Genomic DNA, 17,780 nt, shown 5'->3' with positions numbered 1-17,780 from the left:
GAAGAAAACTTCAGCATAAACCTTTGTGACCTTGGGTTAGGAAATAGTTTCTTATATATGACAATAAAAACAAAGCAACAAAAGAAAAAAAAGGAGATAAACTGAACTTCATCAAAATTAAAAACTTTTCTGCTTCAAAGATTACTACCAAGAAAATAAAAAGACAGTTCACTGAATTGGGAGGAAATAATGCAATTCATGTATCTAATATCCAGGATGCACAAAGAACACTTACAATTCAACAATAAAATGACAAGCAGCCCAATTTAAAAATGGGCAAAGGATCTAAATAGACTTTTCTCAAAAGATATACAAATGGCCAATAAGCACATGAAGAGATACTTGACATGGTGAGTCATTAGGGAAATGTAAATCAAAAGCACAATGAGATACCACTTCACACCTACTAGGGTAGCTATAATTAAAAAGAAAAAGAACAAATAACAAGAGTTGGCAAGGAAATGGAGAAATTGAAACCATCATACCTTTTGGTGGGAATGTAAAATGGTGCAGCCATGCTAGAAAAGAATTTGGCAGTTTCTCAAAGAGTTAAAAATGGACTTACCATATGACTAAGCTATTCTACTCCTAGGTATATACGAAAAAGAATTGAAAACATATGTCTGCCCTGGCTGGTGTGGCTCAGTAGATTGCCGGCCTGCGAACCAAAAAGTCACTGGTTTGACTCCCAGTCAGGGTACATGCCTGGGTTGTGGGACACGTCCCCAGTAGGGGCATGCAAGAAGCAATCTACAGATGTATCTCTCACACATTGATGTTTCTTTTCCTCTCTTTCTCCCTCCCTACACCTCTCTCTAAAAATAAATAAATAAAAGCTTTAAAAAAGAAGAACTCTATGCCAAATAGACCAATCCTTTCTCACTTTCATACTTTACAAAAAAAAGAGAGAAAACATGTCCACACAAAAACATGTACACCAACATTCATAGCAGTATTATTTGTAATGGCCAGAAAGCAGAAACAACCTAAGTGTCCATCGACTGAAAAGTGAATAAACAAAACGTGGTATACCATAAAATGAAATATTATTTGACCATAAAAAGAAACGAAATACTAATCCATGCTACAACATGGATGAACCTAAAAAAATCACATTAAGTTAAAGAAGCCAGACAAAAGAGGCCACATTATATATGATTTCACTTACATGAAATGTCCAAAACAGGCAAATCCATAGAGAGAGAAAGTAGATTAATGTTTTCTAGGGACTGTGGAGAGTGGGGGATGGAGAGTGACTTGCTAACAGATACAGAGTTTCTTTTTGGAGTAATAAAAATGTTCTGGAAGTAGCCATAGTCGTGGTTGCAGAACCTTGTGAATACACTAAAAACCCCAAGCTGTACACTTTAAAGGGTGAATTTTATGTCATGTGTATTATATCTCAATTCTTAAACACTTTTTAAAAACCATTTATTTCAGTAATAAAATGTTCCTAAGGAGAAATGAAAGAATATGTATTCCCTAAATATGAGTAAAGATTAGTTTTCCCCAATTCCGGCCAAGATGGAGGCGTAGACAGACACGCTGTATCTCCCTCCACAACTAAGAAGGAATACAACTACCTCACAACTAGAAACAACCAGAAGTTCCAGAAAATCAAACTACATGGAAGTCCAGCAAACAAAAATATAAAGAAGAAATACTCATTCAGACAGACAGGAGGGGCGGAGCCAGGGTGGAGAGCATGCGGTGTGGTGGTGGCAGCAGCGGTGGCAGCAGCAGGCTGGCTGGCAGAAAGCGCAGTCACACGTTTTAAAAAGTCAGGAGGGACACCTGGGGAGTGTTCCCAGCTCCTCACTGGACCTCACAGCTCACGGTCCCAGCACCGGGGAAAATCAAGTCTCGTTGCTTCTGACTGTGCAGACCAGTGGGGGTTGTGGTGGAGGCAGAAACTGCCAGTCTCAGCAGAGTCCGCTTGTTTAAAGTGCCCCCACGGTCCTAGAACATATGCAGACCCATCCACTCTGGGAACGACGGACAGGGCAGCAGCTGGAGTGGCGCCAGTCTGGTGCAGAAGTGGGAGAGGTGCCTGGAAAAGGGGCAAGTCCTGGGCAGGTGGCATTGTTCCCTCTCGGACCCCTCCCCCACATACAGCGCCACAACGTGGTGAAACAGGCCACCCTGTACTGACGGAATCCCTAAGGCTCCGCCCCTCAAACATAACAGGAGCGACAGCTCTACCTGGGACACAGAGGCAAACAAACACAGGAGCCTGTCAGAATGAGGAGACAGAGAAGTATGGCCCAAAAGAGGGAATGGATCAAGGTTCCAGTGGGAGCTAAGCGACGAGGAGATAGCCAACCTAGCAGATGAGAAGATAGACAACTTAAGAAAAAGATCAAAATTATGAACATCAAAATGACAACAAACTCACACCTATCAACAACTGAATCTAGAAAATAAAAACAAAATCCAACTAAGCAAACCAGAATAGGAACAGAATCATAGGTAGCCGGAGTCCCTAAGGCGGTTTGACGTTGTAGTCAACACCGGCAACTCCTGCGGCGCACCTGAAGCCAAGCTGTATTGACTCCGTCTTTCCCTTGGACCCTTCAGCTGCAAAGAGAGGGGGGTTCTGCTGCATGGGCAACAGCAGACCCTCCATATCACCCTGCCCAGGCTCTGTAGCTTCAGCTTTACTGGAGAGGACACTCCAGCGTCATCGCAAGATGTCGATTCAACACGGGAGGAGACAGATACTGTGTCACTCCCGAGTCGGACTGCACAGCCATTCTCGGCGGTGCAGATAGACTCTTAAGAAGCTACACCATCGTCTCTCAAGACAGACGGCTGCCGACGACGACATAGGTATGGGGATCATTTGGAGGGTTATCAGCTGGGAGGGGTGATGGGGAGAAATGGGGAAATGATGCAGGGAGTAAGAAGCATAATCGGTAGGTACAGAATAGACAGGGGGAAGCTAAGAATAATATAGGAAAGGGTGAAGCCGAAGAACTTATATGCACAACCCATGGACATGAACTAAAGGGGGTGGGATTGCTGGAGGGAAGGGTAGTACTGGGCCGAGGGGAGCAAAGGGGGAAAAAATTGGAACTACTATAACAACATAATCACTAAAATATACTTAAAAAAAGAAAAAAAAAGAAAAGATTAGTTTTCCCAAGATTGAGACATAATGCTCTCAGCAGATATGCATTTTTTTCCAGGTATGTTATTGTAGAAAGTTAACAGTGACTTTTGTAAAGTCTGGTTATGATCACCCTATCCTAACACATCAACTATTTTCACTTTTCCCAAGTTCCCTTTCAGTCCATCTACATGTATGTTTTTCTGTAACTATAATTCATGCATAATAATCTGTATAAATTTCCCCATATAGCTACATGGCTTTAAAAATTATCATTAAATGCTGGTAATTAGTTGACATCTGTAATTTTCTTAACTCTTCTTGCTCAATATGTAACCTTGAAGTGTTAGATATTTCTTCCCAATTTTTCTCCATATAAATGCTGCCATATACGTACATGAAACATGAAAACCCAACACAGCTCTTTTCTTTCCTTGAATTATAACTCTGAATTAAGATTTTTTCAGGGAAAAAAGATAACTAAACCAAAATACATTTTTATTACTCCTGGTTTCCTTTAAAAAGTATTACAAATTTACATTGCTATATGCAACAAAAATCTTGCTATATTACACATTACCATTTTTTATGCTTTTAATATAATCGGTGTTAAAAGATTTTATCAGGGTGTTTTGAAATCTTTTAGTCTTCAAACTGGTTATTCAAGGGCATGAGCTTGCTCCAATTTTCTTAAGCTTTGTTGTTGTTTTCAATCACTTATAGTTTAGGAGAATGAAGAATTTTTTAAAACTCAGTATTCTTACTCTACGATGGGTAGAACATATAATCAATTGTTCTGTTTTCCTTAAAAATATATCAGGAAAGGCACATTTTTCTTAATCTTTGCATTAGCAGGTGGTCTCCTCCCCTCAAGACGAGAATTCAAAAAGAGAAACATTCCCACCTAGGTCTGACAGCAGGGGAATATAAAGCATGAAGAAATGAGGATCCCACCATCATCACAGCAGTATTTATGATCAACGATAGCACTAATGTAAAACAGGGGGACAATTACCTCTCCCATTATCTCCATCAACCAACCCCTAAGCAGCCTAATAAACATATCATCTACAGAGGGCTTGTTATTAGTCCCTTAGCTCTGCCTTCCGAAGCTGCCATCCCTGTAATCCCTCTAAATAGCCATCTGGAGTTGCCAGTGTAAGTGGTGACAAAAAAGAATGCTTCTACTGTCTCTCCTTTTCTGTGTTGGTAGGATTGGGGATTCTTGTTTGCGCATTCAGAGAAAAAGAAGATAAAAAGACAATACTAAATTAAATTGTATTCAATCTTAGTGGTCCATTTCCATGTATTTAGTTTAACAAATATTCCTCATATGCCAAGCAAATCTTACAGAAACTGAAGTTTACTAACAAAAAAAATATGCACTTTTGAAAGATAAATATCATATGATCTCACCTATAAGAGGAACCTAACGAACAAAATAAACTAGCAACCAAAATAGAACCACAGTCATGGAAACAAGGAACAGACTGACAGCGGCCAGAGGGGAGGGTGGAAGGGAAGGGGAAAGAGAAGGGGAAGGGTCTAGTCAAAGAACATGTATGAATGACCCATGGACATAGACAACATGGTGGGAAATGACTGTGGGAGTCGGGCGTAGGCTGGGCGGAGGAGGGCAAAGGGGGAAAAAATTGAAACAACTATAACAGAGTAACAATAAAATATTTAATTAAAAAATAAAATAAAATATATATGCATTTAGAGGAAAAGGTCCTGTAGAAATATGCTACTTTATACATAACCAAAGTAAACATCTAATTAAGAGTCCAGAGGTTTGTTCTTAAAAGTTTAAGTAATTCAACAGCAAATAAAACCATAAAATATTATGTTGGCTCAGTCTATTTTGTGGGTTTTCCTGATTAATAATATTTCAAATTGTGTTTAGATTTGCTAACACTAATTAAAATTAACCGGTGCCTCCTAGTAGTTTTGAATGTTTCAGAACTTAAATAATTCTGAGACTCTTTATAGAAGGGAGCAGGTGGTATGTAATCCCCATAAAAACCAAGAGAAAAGCAGAACAAGGTATTTTCCTGTTTCATCCAGACCGCAATAGGTCAGAGCCGGTATGTAACTATGGTGTCTCCAGACCTAGAAGGCTATGCTCAGCCTTCTGTGATACTAGTAACACAAATAACCTCCAAAAATCAGACATGATTCTCTGAAAGAATTTAGGTTGCATTACAAAAATCCTAGAAAAAAGCACACATATGCATGAATGGGACACATTCATGTGTTTTGATGAATATTTCAATGGAAGCTTTAGACTTGTATGTGAACAAAAATTAAAAGAGCCAAAAAACTTGCACCCCATAGTCCCAAATCCAACCTTCATTACTCTCACAAACAACCAAAAATAAAACATAATTCAGAGGTACCCAAAACAAGTTAACTCAAAAGAAATATCTGACATTTAACCACCCAAGGTTTCAAGAAATCTAGATAGCTCCTAACATAGTCTGGTCTTAGCAGAGTAAAAACCTCAATTAAAGTAAGCTAAAATAAAATAAGCTCACACAGTCAGACTTATTTTCTATGTAACAAAATGCCTGTCAAATATATCTTGACTCAGGATATCAAAAATACTGACATCAAAAATCACAAGAAATCAATGGCAAACCTGAATATTTGTTTTTTCAATGACACAGATCATTTTAGTGATGCAGGTACCTTCAACCTGGGACCAGAAGGCCTGCTTGTTGGAGCAGAATGAACTCCAGTCCAGAGTCAGGGACAAGGGGGCCAGTCCCCTTGATGCTACTAGCTAGGCAGACAGTCCTAAGCAAGTCACTTAACACTTTCTCCTCAGAGTTTACTTTCCTTACTTAAGAGGTTGACTACACCAATGATTCCTAAACTCACCTAATCGTAAGAATTACTTTGGGGTAACTGTTAACAAACTGGATTACAAACCCTCTTCCCCAGAGATTCTGGAATATCCAGGAGGTCCCTAAGTGAGGCCTAGGACCTCATAGTTAGTAAGTGATCCAAAAGAGGAGGCCAGTACCACCATGTTTCCTTGGGTGGACATCATTGGGGTCTCTGTCTGGGCTATACAGCCTCAAAGGATCCAAGTTTGAAATATGGCAACTTTGAAAGATATTGCCAGATAACTAAAGTCAATCTAAGACATCCAGAAAATTGCCCTGGCCAGTGTGGTTCCGTTGGTGGGAGTGTTGTCCAGTGCACTGAAAAGTCACAGGTTCGATCCCCAGTCAGGGCACATACCTAGATTACGGGTTCAATCCCAAGTCCAGCCAGGGCATGTACTGGAGGCAACCAATTGATGTTTCTCTCTTTTTCTCTCTAAAATCAAGAAATTGTATCCTCCAGCAGGGTTAGGGGGGAAAATCCAGAAAATTACCAAGTCTCTGAAAATGGCAGCAGCAGCAAAATATACCTAGACTGAGAGGAAGCTGAAACCAGCTCAAGTGTATGGAATAGGATTTTTGGTTCCATATGAAAAGATTGATATTAAGGTGCCTGAAGACAAGAAACACCCCTTATCAGTGTGTCCTCAGAGCAAGAGGGCTTTGTGGTGCCACCCATTCCTTGGTTGCTAACCAGGTGAAAAGTTAAGAGGCTATGCTCACAGCAGCCAGGAACGAAGTTTATGGTTGTTGGAACTGGTGGTCAAATTAGGGGTATATTTCATAGGACTCATTCTGACCAGTTTCTGATGACATTCAAAGATGTGGGAAGAAAACCCCCTACTTCTGGAGATGTGTCAGTCATTGTCCTGGACTTATGAAATTCTGGATATGAATTTGACAAAGGGTCTATCATCTTTAATTGATTTCAGGTCTGTCATCTCAAACAAAACAGAAGAAAAGCCCATCTTTTCCCTTTTTACCACTCATTGCAAGTGCTGAGAGCATGAGTATCTAGGATGATATTGATGCTGACATGCTGCAGAATTACCAAGAATACAGGCTGGCCAGCATCGTCTACTATTCTGTGAAGGAATCCACCATGAGTGAGCCAAGTGCCAGGATGACAGCCATGGACAATGGGAGAAAGAATGTGTCTGACATGATCAGCAAATTGACTTTGACTCTGAACCGCGCTCTCCACGCTGTCTTCACAAGGAGTTGACTAAAATGTCTCCAGTGCTGCAGCTTTGAATCAATGAAAATCAAGTTTCATCCTCAGACAAGACGTAAAGAAGGAAAATTCTGCCAGCTGATTTTGTTTTTAGCTTACTGCTGTCCTGTTCAGAAAAAATTATTGGCCCATTGTTTAAATTACTAAGGACAGCAAGATATTTGTAAATTATCTTACAATACATGACTTACAATAAAAAAAAAAGTGATCTAAGTAATTCTTATCCTCTGGTAAGTTTTGCAAACACTGGACTAGGTGATCCTCTAGCTGTCATGTCCTTTCAGGTTTGATCCTATACTATCTAAATATTTCATAAAGGTATTCTAAAAATATGCACAGTTATAAGAGTTAACATGTGTTATTGGACAAAAATAATAAATAAATAATAATAATAAATAATAAATAAAGATCATAGAAACAAGTACAACCATCTCCCACACCACAATGCTATTCATATCTTTAAACATCCTCCTAGATACTGGGCAAGTGGAATAATTTATTTGCTGGGGGAAAAAAGTTTTTAATATTAAACTCTCAGCACATTAATATGGAAAGACTTGTGTTAATAAGAAGAGATAATTATATACCTAATATTTTAAGTGAAAACTATACATTGCATTCTTCCCTTAAAGAACAACATTATCTGGCTCTCTCCTCCTGCCACCCAAGATGGGCCAGGGAAAGAAAGCTAAGGGGAAGAAGGTGGCGCCGGCCCCTTGCTGTCATGAAGAAGCAGGAGGCCAAGAAGGTAGTTAATCCCGTTTGAAAAAAGGCCCAAGTATTTTGGCATTGGACAGGACATCCAGCCCAAAGGGGACCTCAGCTGCTTTGTCAAATGGCCCCACTACATTCCACTGCGGCAGCCAAGGGCTATTCTCTATAAGCATCTGAAAGTGCCTCCTGCCATTGACCAATTCACCAGGCCTTGGACTGCCAAACGGCTAGCTACTCAGCTGCTCAAGCTGGCCTACAAGGACAGACCAGAGACAAAGCAAGAGAAGAACTCTGGGAAGAGAAAAAAACTCCCGGCAAAGGGGATGTCCCCACCAAGAAGCCACCTGTCCGTTGAGCAGGAGTTAACCAGAAGGCCCAGCTGGTAGTGACTGCACACGATGTGGAATCCCATCAGCTGGCTGTCTTCCTGCCTGCCTTGTGCAGGAAGATGGGGGTTCCCTACTGCAGCATCAAGAGGAAGGCCAGGCTGGGGTGCCTGGTCCTCAGGAAGACCTTCCCCACCACTGCCTTCACACAGGTAACTCGGAAGACAAGGGAGCTCTGGCTATGCTGGTGGAAGTTATACAGACCAATTACAATGACAGATGTGATGAGCTCCACTGCCACTGGGGAGGCAATGTCCTGGGTCCAAAGTCGGTGGCTCGCATTGCCAAGCTGGAAAAGGCCAAGGCTAAAGAACTGGCCACCAAGCTGGGATAAGTGCACACTGTTGAGTTTTCTATACGTAAAAGTAATAAAAATGCTCCTTCAGCCAGGAATTAAAAGAACAACAAACAACATTATCTGGTGATTCTACCTGTTCCTAGCTAAGAAAAAGCTACAAAACAGTCTGGCTAAGTCCCTAGCAGCTAGAAAACAGCATGCTCTGTGATACTGGACTGCAACTGTTACAAAGCTGAAAGTAAACAACATAAAACAAAAGAACAATAACTGGTTACTAATGCTTCAAATTCAACGTTGTAGACAATTAGGTGGCTAAGAGTCCCCAATCTTTAGAATGCTTTCTGCCACAAAGGTAGCAAACTTTAATTTAGCCTTTCCTTTTGTTACGCTATTTTTGCTATAGACCATTTTTCTAAAATTCTTATAATCTTCTATAGGATTTACTTTTATTCTCTTATTTAGATTTATAAGTAACAAAACTAACAAAAATGAGAAAGCTTGATTGCATGGAGCCAGAAGGGGCAAAACTGCAAAGGATGCTCATTATCAACCAACTATCATTATGCGGTTCCAAAAAAAAAAAAAAATCAAGATGAAAACACAAAGCTGAGTTTGAGTCACCCCTGCAACACAAACATGTAAGAAACTAAGAGTAAAACGTGACTACATGCTTCAGCTATTAGGGAAACAGTGCAGAGAAGCCCGCTAAAGCAGTGCACACTAGTACAGTAGGTTAGCATTAAACATGTTCAAAATGAATCTTGACGCTTGGTGCACACTAGTACACTAGGTTAGCATAAAACATATTCAAAATGAATCTTGACGCTTGACGTGGAAACACTGGAAATATACTTCATTAGATTTAGGATCATACAGGCCAAAAAGCACTTCACTTTAATGACAAAAGTAGGAACACCAACTGTTACGTACAACATCACAGAAGCACTGAGTTTAAAGCCAGGTATATGCTTAAGTACGTTTATGGATCTGTTGCCCAACAAGCTCTGAGGCAATGTTTTGACCAAACCTCACACTCTATTAAAACAGAAATGTAAAATCAGGATCCGGGGGACCAGCCTAATAGTGTGATTAAAAGCACAAGGTTGGCTGTCACACAGACCTGAGTTAAAATCCCAAATCAACAAATTACGATGTGACCTTGAACAAATCATTTAAGCTAAGCCTCGATTTTCTCATTTGTAAAATGTAGATAATGCTTCACTCAGCTATTATGAAATTTAGGCAAGGTGATTTCATGTAAAGCTTTCAGCCCTGTAGTTGGCATAGGGATAAGTAAGCAATAATAACAAACTAACTGTAAAGTTAGGATGATCACTGTCTTCCAACCTCAAGTAAAACTAAAAGTTTCCTGGTGGCCAGACAAAAGTTCTAATCGTTAGAAAAAAAGACATTCACATATACTTATATACAGGTAGTTTTTCATTTCTTTACATGTTACAGGAACTTTCCCCCTCCTTAGTACAACTATGTACAGCAAAGGCTTCAACGCAGGCCTTCTGAATTAGGGAGGGTAATTTTCTATGAGATCTGAATTTGAGGAGTTAACAGTTGGTATTGTTAGGAGAAAGAGGAATAAAAAGCCTTCAAACCAACCCACACACCACTGTTCAATAGAGAAAAACAACAGTTGACTGTTCACATTGTTTCATAATTGAATTAGAAAATGAAGAAGAAAAAAATCAGGTGAACTATTTTAACTTATACAGAATAAGGAACTAACACAGTTATTAGTAAGATTAAAGTGACCAAACTCACCAAAAAAAGATCAAGGAAAGGAAGGTGAAAAATCAATTATTCCCATAGTTTAAGTAACACCCACACACTGTGCTTTTAAGATCATGGCTCAAATTTCCCATTTCCTACTGTCTTTGCCCACTCTTCCAAATATGCCACTAGCTTGAAGGTACCTTTAATTTGTACTGTCTTCTTAACCAAGTACGTTACTCTGGTTAAGGACAAAAATTAAAATCTTGTGCACTATTATTTTCCTAGAATTCATGAGAAAACTTCCTAATTCAATTATTTAAGGGAGGCATTTCAAAAAATACTTTAAGAGGTCATTGGGGGGGGGGGGTTCCTCATGAAAATAAATCAGTCATAGTAATATTGTTCAAGGATAACCAAAAACAAATTTCAAAAATGCAAATTCTGAAATTTTGTGTTAGGAGCAGGAATAATGAGCTGTGAGGTACAGAACTAAATTCTCAAAGGAAAAAGTGAAGGACAGGCTTCTGAAGGGAGTATACACTGCTATCAATCTATCAGTAGAGGTGCCAAAATTCTGAATAATAAAAAAAGGAGAATAAATTATCTGTATCAATATTGAGAAATTTAGCAACAGAAAGAATATAAAGTATTCCATAGATATTGTCAAGCATTTAAAGATATCTTTGTGTTACAGATATTACTGCAAAACGAAAGAAGAGGCTGGTTACATGGTCTAATTAACAACTTAGCAGCGAAAGGATAATGACAGGTCAAAAGCTCATTACCTAAAGGTAATGGACATTTTCTTTTTACTGTTTAAGAACACAGAAGAAGCCCCGGTGCAGTATCTCAGTTAGTCGGCCCGATATGCCAAGGTTGTGGGTTCGATCCCTGGCCAGGACACATACAAGAATCTACCAATGAATGCAGGAATAAGTGGAACAACCAATGGATGTTTCTCTCTCTCTCTCTCTCTCTCTCTCTCTATCTCTATCTCTCCTTCCCCTCTCTCTCTCTCTCAAATCAATAAATAAAAATTAAAATAAAAGGGCCCAAAAGAATCTCCTTCTGCTTTTAAATGCAAATTACCAATCTCAGAAGCACATTCTGCTCTATTCCTTTATCTGAAAATTACTGCAAGGTGATCTTGTTCCAGAGAGGACCCATTCAGGCAGCAAAATGAAATTAGGACAACCACACACTCTATACATTGAGACCATCACATTCAGTGAGCTGTCACCCTAACACAGGGTCTTGAACCGCTATCTGACATCAAAATTCTCTTTGAAGAATGAAAACTTAGTTTTGAGGACTATTGGGTCTTTAAAGTTTACATATACAAATGACAACACAAGCTATTTACTGAAACTTTTTTACGGCAGAATTTCAGTAATAATATGAGTTGCTATTGAGTTGTACATTACATGGTAAAACGAACAAAAAATACACCACAGTGCAAGAAAGGTGAGTACCTCAGACTGCACTTCTCATCCTTGTTAAAAAATTCCCCAGAACAGTGAATGCTGATGTGGAGACATACTGCAATTTAATGTACCAGGTGATCAAGGTCAAAAAGAACACTTTTCCACCAGGAAAACTCAAGGAATAAATAAACCATAATAAAGGGATTCAACCCATTGTTAAAGTTTCAAGCTTTCTGCCAAAGCCACACTTGGTTTGGGAAATTTTATTTGTTGTCAGGTAAATATAAACAAATAATGAAGAACACTGGACAAGATATAGCCTTCGAAAGGGTTAACTTACCTCTAGCCTTTTCAAATTATATATTAAGAAGGAACTTTAGTGTTCAAAAAGCCCTCTTTTCTAGCTAAGGCAAGTCATAGTCAAATGAGTGCATTTTTTTGGTCACACTTGGTTTATCCCATCCCCTATCACCAAAGGCAGACCTCGATCTTCCTCCACCTGACAATCAGGAACAGAAGCTATTGAAAATGCACTTCCAATCTCTGAAACGTCAGTGAATGTTTAAGGAGGAGGAAAGAGATTGTGTTGAGTTTAGAAAAGCTATTTAATTGTTTTCCAAATGCCTGCGATTAGTACATGTCAACCAAGTGGCGTAGCATGGCAATAGCCGCCCCCTCCTTTCATCTACCCACTCAGAACCGGGCAATGAATGCAGCAGAGCACTCCAGACCAAAGAGCTGGGACAGTATCATGCACAGAAAATAGGAAGCCTGCATTTTTGATACGGGGAAAAAGCAAGTGATGGCAGTCTTGTGCTTTTAAAGAACCTAGAAGCGCTTACTAGTTCAACCCATCCCCAAATCCAAGCCACCCTTTCCACTTTGCAATTAAAAGAGAGGAGAAATTCCGGTCAACTCGCCTTGGGGGGTTGGGCTGAGAGCTGAGGGTTCAAGCAGGGAGGAACAAGAAGAGAGAGAAAGAACAAGCCAATGAAAGATACCAAAATTTCCCACCTTTCTTAAATTCTTCCAGCATAGCGTCCAACTTGGTGTCATTGAAAACAAAGTGTAAGGGGTGGTTATAAAATTTAGTGATGGTTTTCAGGGGAGTACAGTCGTCTGGATCCACGAATGCCAGGTCTTTAACAAATAGGAGGTCCACGATGTTGGAGCGCTCCCCCTCGAACACTGGGATGCGAGTGTAGCCGCTCTCCATGATCTCCGACATTGTGTTGAAGTCCAGAATGGCTTCACCGGTGATCATGAAGCAGTCCCGCAGGGGAGTCATCACGTCCTCCACCGTCTTGGTGCGGAGCTCCAGCGCCCCTTGGATGATGTTCAGCTCCTCCTTAACGAGGTCATTGTAGGGGTCTGTGACCCGGAGCATCTCCAGCAGTTTTTCCCGGTTATAGACTGTGCCTATCTCCTGGCCGAGGACGCAGTCCAGCAGCTTGCTGACTGGGTAAGAAGCGGGGAAAGTCATCATCATGAAAAACTTGGTGAGGAAGATGGTGTTGGCCCCTACCGCCAGGCCGTGCCGGGAGCAGATGGCCTGGGGCACGATCTCCCCGAAGATGACGATGCCGATGGTGGAGACCACCACGGCCACGAGTCCTGAGCCGGCGATGTCGTCGAGCAGGATAGTGAGCGTGGTGTTGACCAGCACGTTGCCCAGCAGCAGCGAGCACAGCAGGTAGTTGCCCTGCCTGCGCACGGGCTCGATGCGCTTGGCATAATTCTTCTCCTTCTCGGTGCCGCAGTTCTGCACGATGCGCAGCTCCATCGGGTCCAGGGCCATGAGCCCCAGGTTGAGGCCGCTAAACATGCCCGACAGGCACAGGAGCAGCGAAATAAAGATCACCTGCAGCCAGAAGGGCAGCAGGAACTTCTTCTCCTCGCCCACGATCATTTTGGTGTCCTCGCCGTCGTGGTATATCCAGGTGGTCTCAGCCCACGGGGCCGGCGGGAGCCCGGCCACCCCGGGGCCGCCCTTGCCCCCGACGGTGCCACCCGCGGACCCCGGGCCGCCGGCGCCCAGGGCTGGTGTGGACAGCGATGTGCACAGGTAATAGGACTTGCTCTTCTCCATCTTGCGCAGCGGTTTGATCTCGATCTCAATGATGCCCGATGTACGGCGGTTGAGGATGATATGGGGCAAGATGATGATATCTGATGTGCGCATGCCGCAGAGCTGGGGGCCGCTGTCCGGCTCTGGTGGCGCGGGACCCCCCAGCCCGCGCTCTCCCGGGCTGTGACGCCGCCGCTCGTGCTCGGTGAAAGCGATGCGGGTCCAAGTCTCGTTGTTGATGTTCTGCCCATACACCCGCAGCTTGACCCGAGTCCGCTCGCTCACCCGCAGCGCCCCCCCTTCCATGAACGACACGTCGTTCGTGTCCTCCAGCCGCAACCCGATGATCACGGTCTCCTCGTTCTCGCCCGCCGCGGTGCAGCGTCCCGCGCCGCAGCAGCAGCTCAGCAGTAGCAGCGGCAGCAGCCGTTCCGCCGCCGCCTGCAGGACCCCCCGGCCGCGAGCGCTGAGGCTGCGGTGCGCCGCCATCTTCCAAGTGGGCAGTGCGGCAGATGCCTGCCCGCCCGCCATCTTTACTTCGGGTTCACAAGCGCCACAGCCAATCATAGGGTGGCTGCTCCAGCTGAGGCTTCATCCTTCCCAGCCGGAGGCGCGAGTGCAGACACCGGCCCTTGAGCGAGATTGCAATGGAGTGTTCGCACCCAGTGCTCAGCAGTCCGCCTCCCTGACTGACACTGACTCGGCCTCGGCCAGCTAAGGAACCTGGAGGATCGCGGTTGGGGGGAGAGGGAGGGGAAAGCACCAGCCGCTACCGCGAGAGGCAGGCGGACCAGCCAGTCGCGAGCGGACGGCCGCCCTCCCAGCCAGGGGGCTGAAATGGGGGCGTGGTCGTGAGCGGAGCCGCGGGCCAATGGCAAGATAAGTGGGTGGGGATAAGATGCCCACGATCCTCCTCAGCACGCCAAGTTTCCAACTGAAAGGCGCGTGACTCTTGTGTATGTGCGAGGGAAGGAGGTGTGGCTAGCGGGGGCCCGAGAGCCAGTCACAGATGAGAGCTGTACGAATGAAGGCGGGGCCCTCCATCGGGCTGCCAATGAAAAGGGGCGGTCCGCGGGGTCGCGGTTCCCTGTGGAGCTTTGGTAGTGGAACTCTACACTGAGATTGGCCAAATGAGACTAAAGTCCCGCGGCGCGAGGCTGCAGGTTTCTCGCTGCACCGCGTTAACAACTCCCTAGTACCCGGTGCGGGTGAAGAGGAGGCTGCGCCTTCCTGCCCCAGGGGCCTGAGAAGCCCAGTAGGCACAGCTTAGGATGTACATTAGCTTAAACTGAAGCCGGGGCACCGGTTGTGCCTCACTCTTCTAGTCGTGGCCCCAAGACCGCACAGACCCGCTCTCCCAGCCTCCCTAAGGGATGTGCGCGCTCGGCAGCTTGCGGTCAGGTGCCGCCACCTGCCGGCCACCTGGGTGCTCTGCTACTTTCCAGGTGAGCCCCAAATCCTGAAGTGTTCGGGACGCGGGGTTAGAGGTGAGCAATTATCCCATCTTCCAAATCATAGCAATCTACTCATATTCTTGCTTACATCCCATGGACCCCATTTCATCCTTACTGAAAGGGGTAGGACCCAGAAGTCTTTATTTATAACAGGCACCCAGGGAAGTTTGGGAAATGGGAGGGGAGAAGACAAACATTCTAAGCAGACACATAGAGGCTTATCCTTTTTTATTTTAAGACTTTATTTATTTACTTATTTTAAAGAGAGAGAGGAAGGGTGGGAGAAAAAAGGAGAGGAACACCGATGTGCGAGAGAAACATCGATCGGGTTGCCTCTAGCACGCCCCCAACCCTCAATCCAGGTTTTATGCCACCTCCCGGAATCCAACCAGCGATCTTTCGTTTTGCGGGACGACCCACTGAGCTACACCAGTCAGGGTCTTACACTCGCCCCCCAGAACGGTTGTATTACAATTTTTTTATTGTTCAATTTTAGTTTCCACGTTTTCATCAATAATTACTAGTATTAGTAAAAATTAAAAAACAAATATGTGCATATGCATGCATACACTCATACACACTTAAGAATCCTCATCTAGAGTGCTTTTGTTGTATTAAGTGCATAATCTACTCAATATGACAGCCTCATTCTTTTTTTTAATTTTATCTTACTCAGATAAGAACACTTAACATGATATTAACCATCTTAACAAATTTTAAGTGCACAATACATTGTTGACTATAGGTGTATGTTATACATCAGATCTCTAGAGCTTATTTATCTTAATTGCCTGTTTCCCCCCTCCCCCACCCTCTAGCAATCACCATTCCAGTCTTTGATTTTATGAATTTGACTATTTCAGATAACACATAGAAGTAGAATCATGCAGTACTGGTTTTTTGTGTGTCTGGCTTGTTTCTTTTAACATAATGTCCTCAAAGTCCATGCATGTGTGGCATGTTGCAGAATTTCATGAGGCTTATTCTTAATCACACTGACCAAACCCGACCTAACTGGGCAGAATTCCCAAGCCCATGCTATCTGGAGGAGATAAGGTAGCAGAGAAACTGACAAATGGATTTTCATCTTGCAACTTTAACATCCAAAAAATAATTGCTTCTCTTTTTTTGTATTCTGCATTCCCTTTTTGTAAACCAGTCAAACTCTTCTGATTAATTTCTGGTAAGGATAATTGCAGTGGCCTCCCAACTGGTCTCTCCTCTACACCTGCCCCCTTCCTTCTCAACCTGGAAGCTAGTGGTCTTGTTAAATCAGATGCTCTTGCTCCCTTGTTTGAAGCTCTCCTCTGGACTGCCCATCTCATTGCAGTAGAAGTCATGGTACATACATTACCTGACAAGGCTCTCAAGGGTCTGCTGCCTCCTTTGACTTCTCCAACCTGCTCACCTGCTACTCCAGCCAGATCCTCCTTTTTCTCATTCTCTCCAGGAGGCTCGCCTGGGAGCCTGTGCACTTGCTGCTGTTCCCTGTGCCTGGGGCTCTCTTCCCTCAGCTGTCAAACAGCCCCTTAGCTCACCTCCTTCAGGACTACTCAAGGGCCACCATTTTAAAGCTTGTAAACTAACACTCCCTGTACTCCATCTCTGTTTTCATTTCCTTAATTTAGTTTATTGTCTGTCTCCTTCCACTAGAACCGGAGCTTCCTGATGGGAAGGATTTTTGTCTGTTTTGTTCATTGCCATATTATCAGGGCCTACAATGGTAGGTGTTCAAAACGGTATTTGTAGAATGTTTAAGAAATGAAAGAATTTTTATTCTGATTATTTCAAGTAATGTCCCCCATTCTAGTTTCCAGGCCTTCAGTTTCTGGTGCTGCTCCCCCATCTCCAATTCTCATACTGCTATATTGAAAAAATAAATTCAGATGAAAAAACATGGATTCACAGACTTGGAGTGTATTTATAAAAATAACGTTACTGAAGGTTAGAAAAAGAAAAGTTGAGCTTTTTAGAAATATCTGACAAAGGTTAAAGATAGGTCCTCCTAACTCAGCTGATTGAAAATGAAACTATTTTAACTTCATAAAGAGTATGAATGTATGTGTGTTTAAGGGAGCTAAGAGGGAAGATGATTAAAAGCTCTCAAATGCTGACTGTACACTTTTGGAATAAGAGTGTGGAGAACAGGGCGGCGGACAGCTTGTCAAACCTACAGACACTTCCTGTGTATTTCAGAGAACCCTAGAATAGTCATGAAAGTGGGGCATTCAGCAATTTAGAAGCAAGTTAGAAATTCAGGAATTCATAGCAAGAAGGTCAAAAAGGACATTTTACAATATATTGTTTCTCAACATAAAGCTCTAATTTTAAAAAGAACATCCCCCCCCCCCCCCCCGCAAGTCACCTAGTTGTGGAAAACCATTCTAAGTTATTGCTTCAAGAACTGCACTGTAATTGCACCGAAGCACAAGGTCTTCTCAGGAAAATACGAACTGGGAAAATGCTGGAGATAC

At 42.9% G+C, this 17,780-nt stretch overlaps 1 protein-coding gene and 2 pseudogenes across 2 annotated transcripts in view; 2 read left to right on the top strand and 1 right to left on the bottom strand.

The window, feature by feature from the left end:
* The window catches only part of CNNM2 (cyclin and CBS domain divalent metal cation transport mediator 2), a 133,471-nt gene extending 118,792 nt beyond the window's left edge, over window positions 1-14,679 (bottom strand). For both annotated transcript variants that reach the window (XM_090278529.1, XM_090278530.1), the window contains exon 1: window positions 12,799-14,679. In XM_090278529.1, coding sequence (XP_090134655.1) covers window positions 12,799-14,419 — 1,621 coding nt within the window. In that variant the 5' untranslated portion in view covers window positions 14,420-14,679. The remainder of the gene's footprint in view (window positions 1-12,798) is intronic.
* LOC150010571 (ATP synthase F(1) complex subunit gamma, mitochondrial pseudogene) lies at window positions 6,166-7,225 on the top strand (annotated as a pseudogene).
* On the top strand, window positions 7,904-8,668 carry LOC150010570 (large ribosomal subunit protein eL8 pseudogene; annotated as a pseudogene).
* Window positions 14,680-17,780: the final 3,101 nt, after the last annotated feature.

This window comes from Furipterus horrens, unplaced genomic scaffold (genome assembly GCF_987537825.1).
Source record: "Furipterus horrens unplaced genomic scaffold, mFurHor1.1.pri manual_scaffold_5, whole genome shotgun sequence".
Lineage (NCBI taxonomy): Eukaryota > Metazoa > Chordata > Mammalia > Chiroptera > Furipteridae > Furipterus > Furipterus horrens.
Note: the sequence above shows the minus strand (reverse complement) of the source record. Positions and strands in the feature narration are given on the sequence as shown.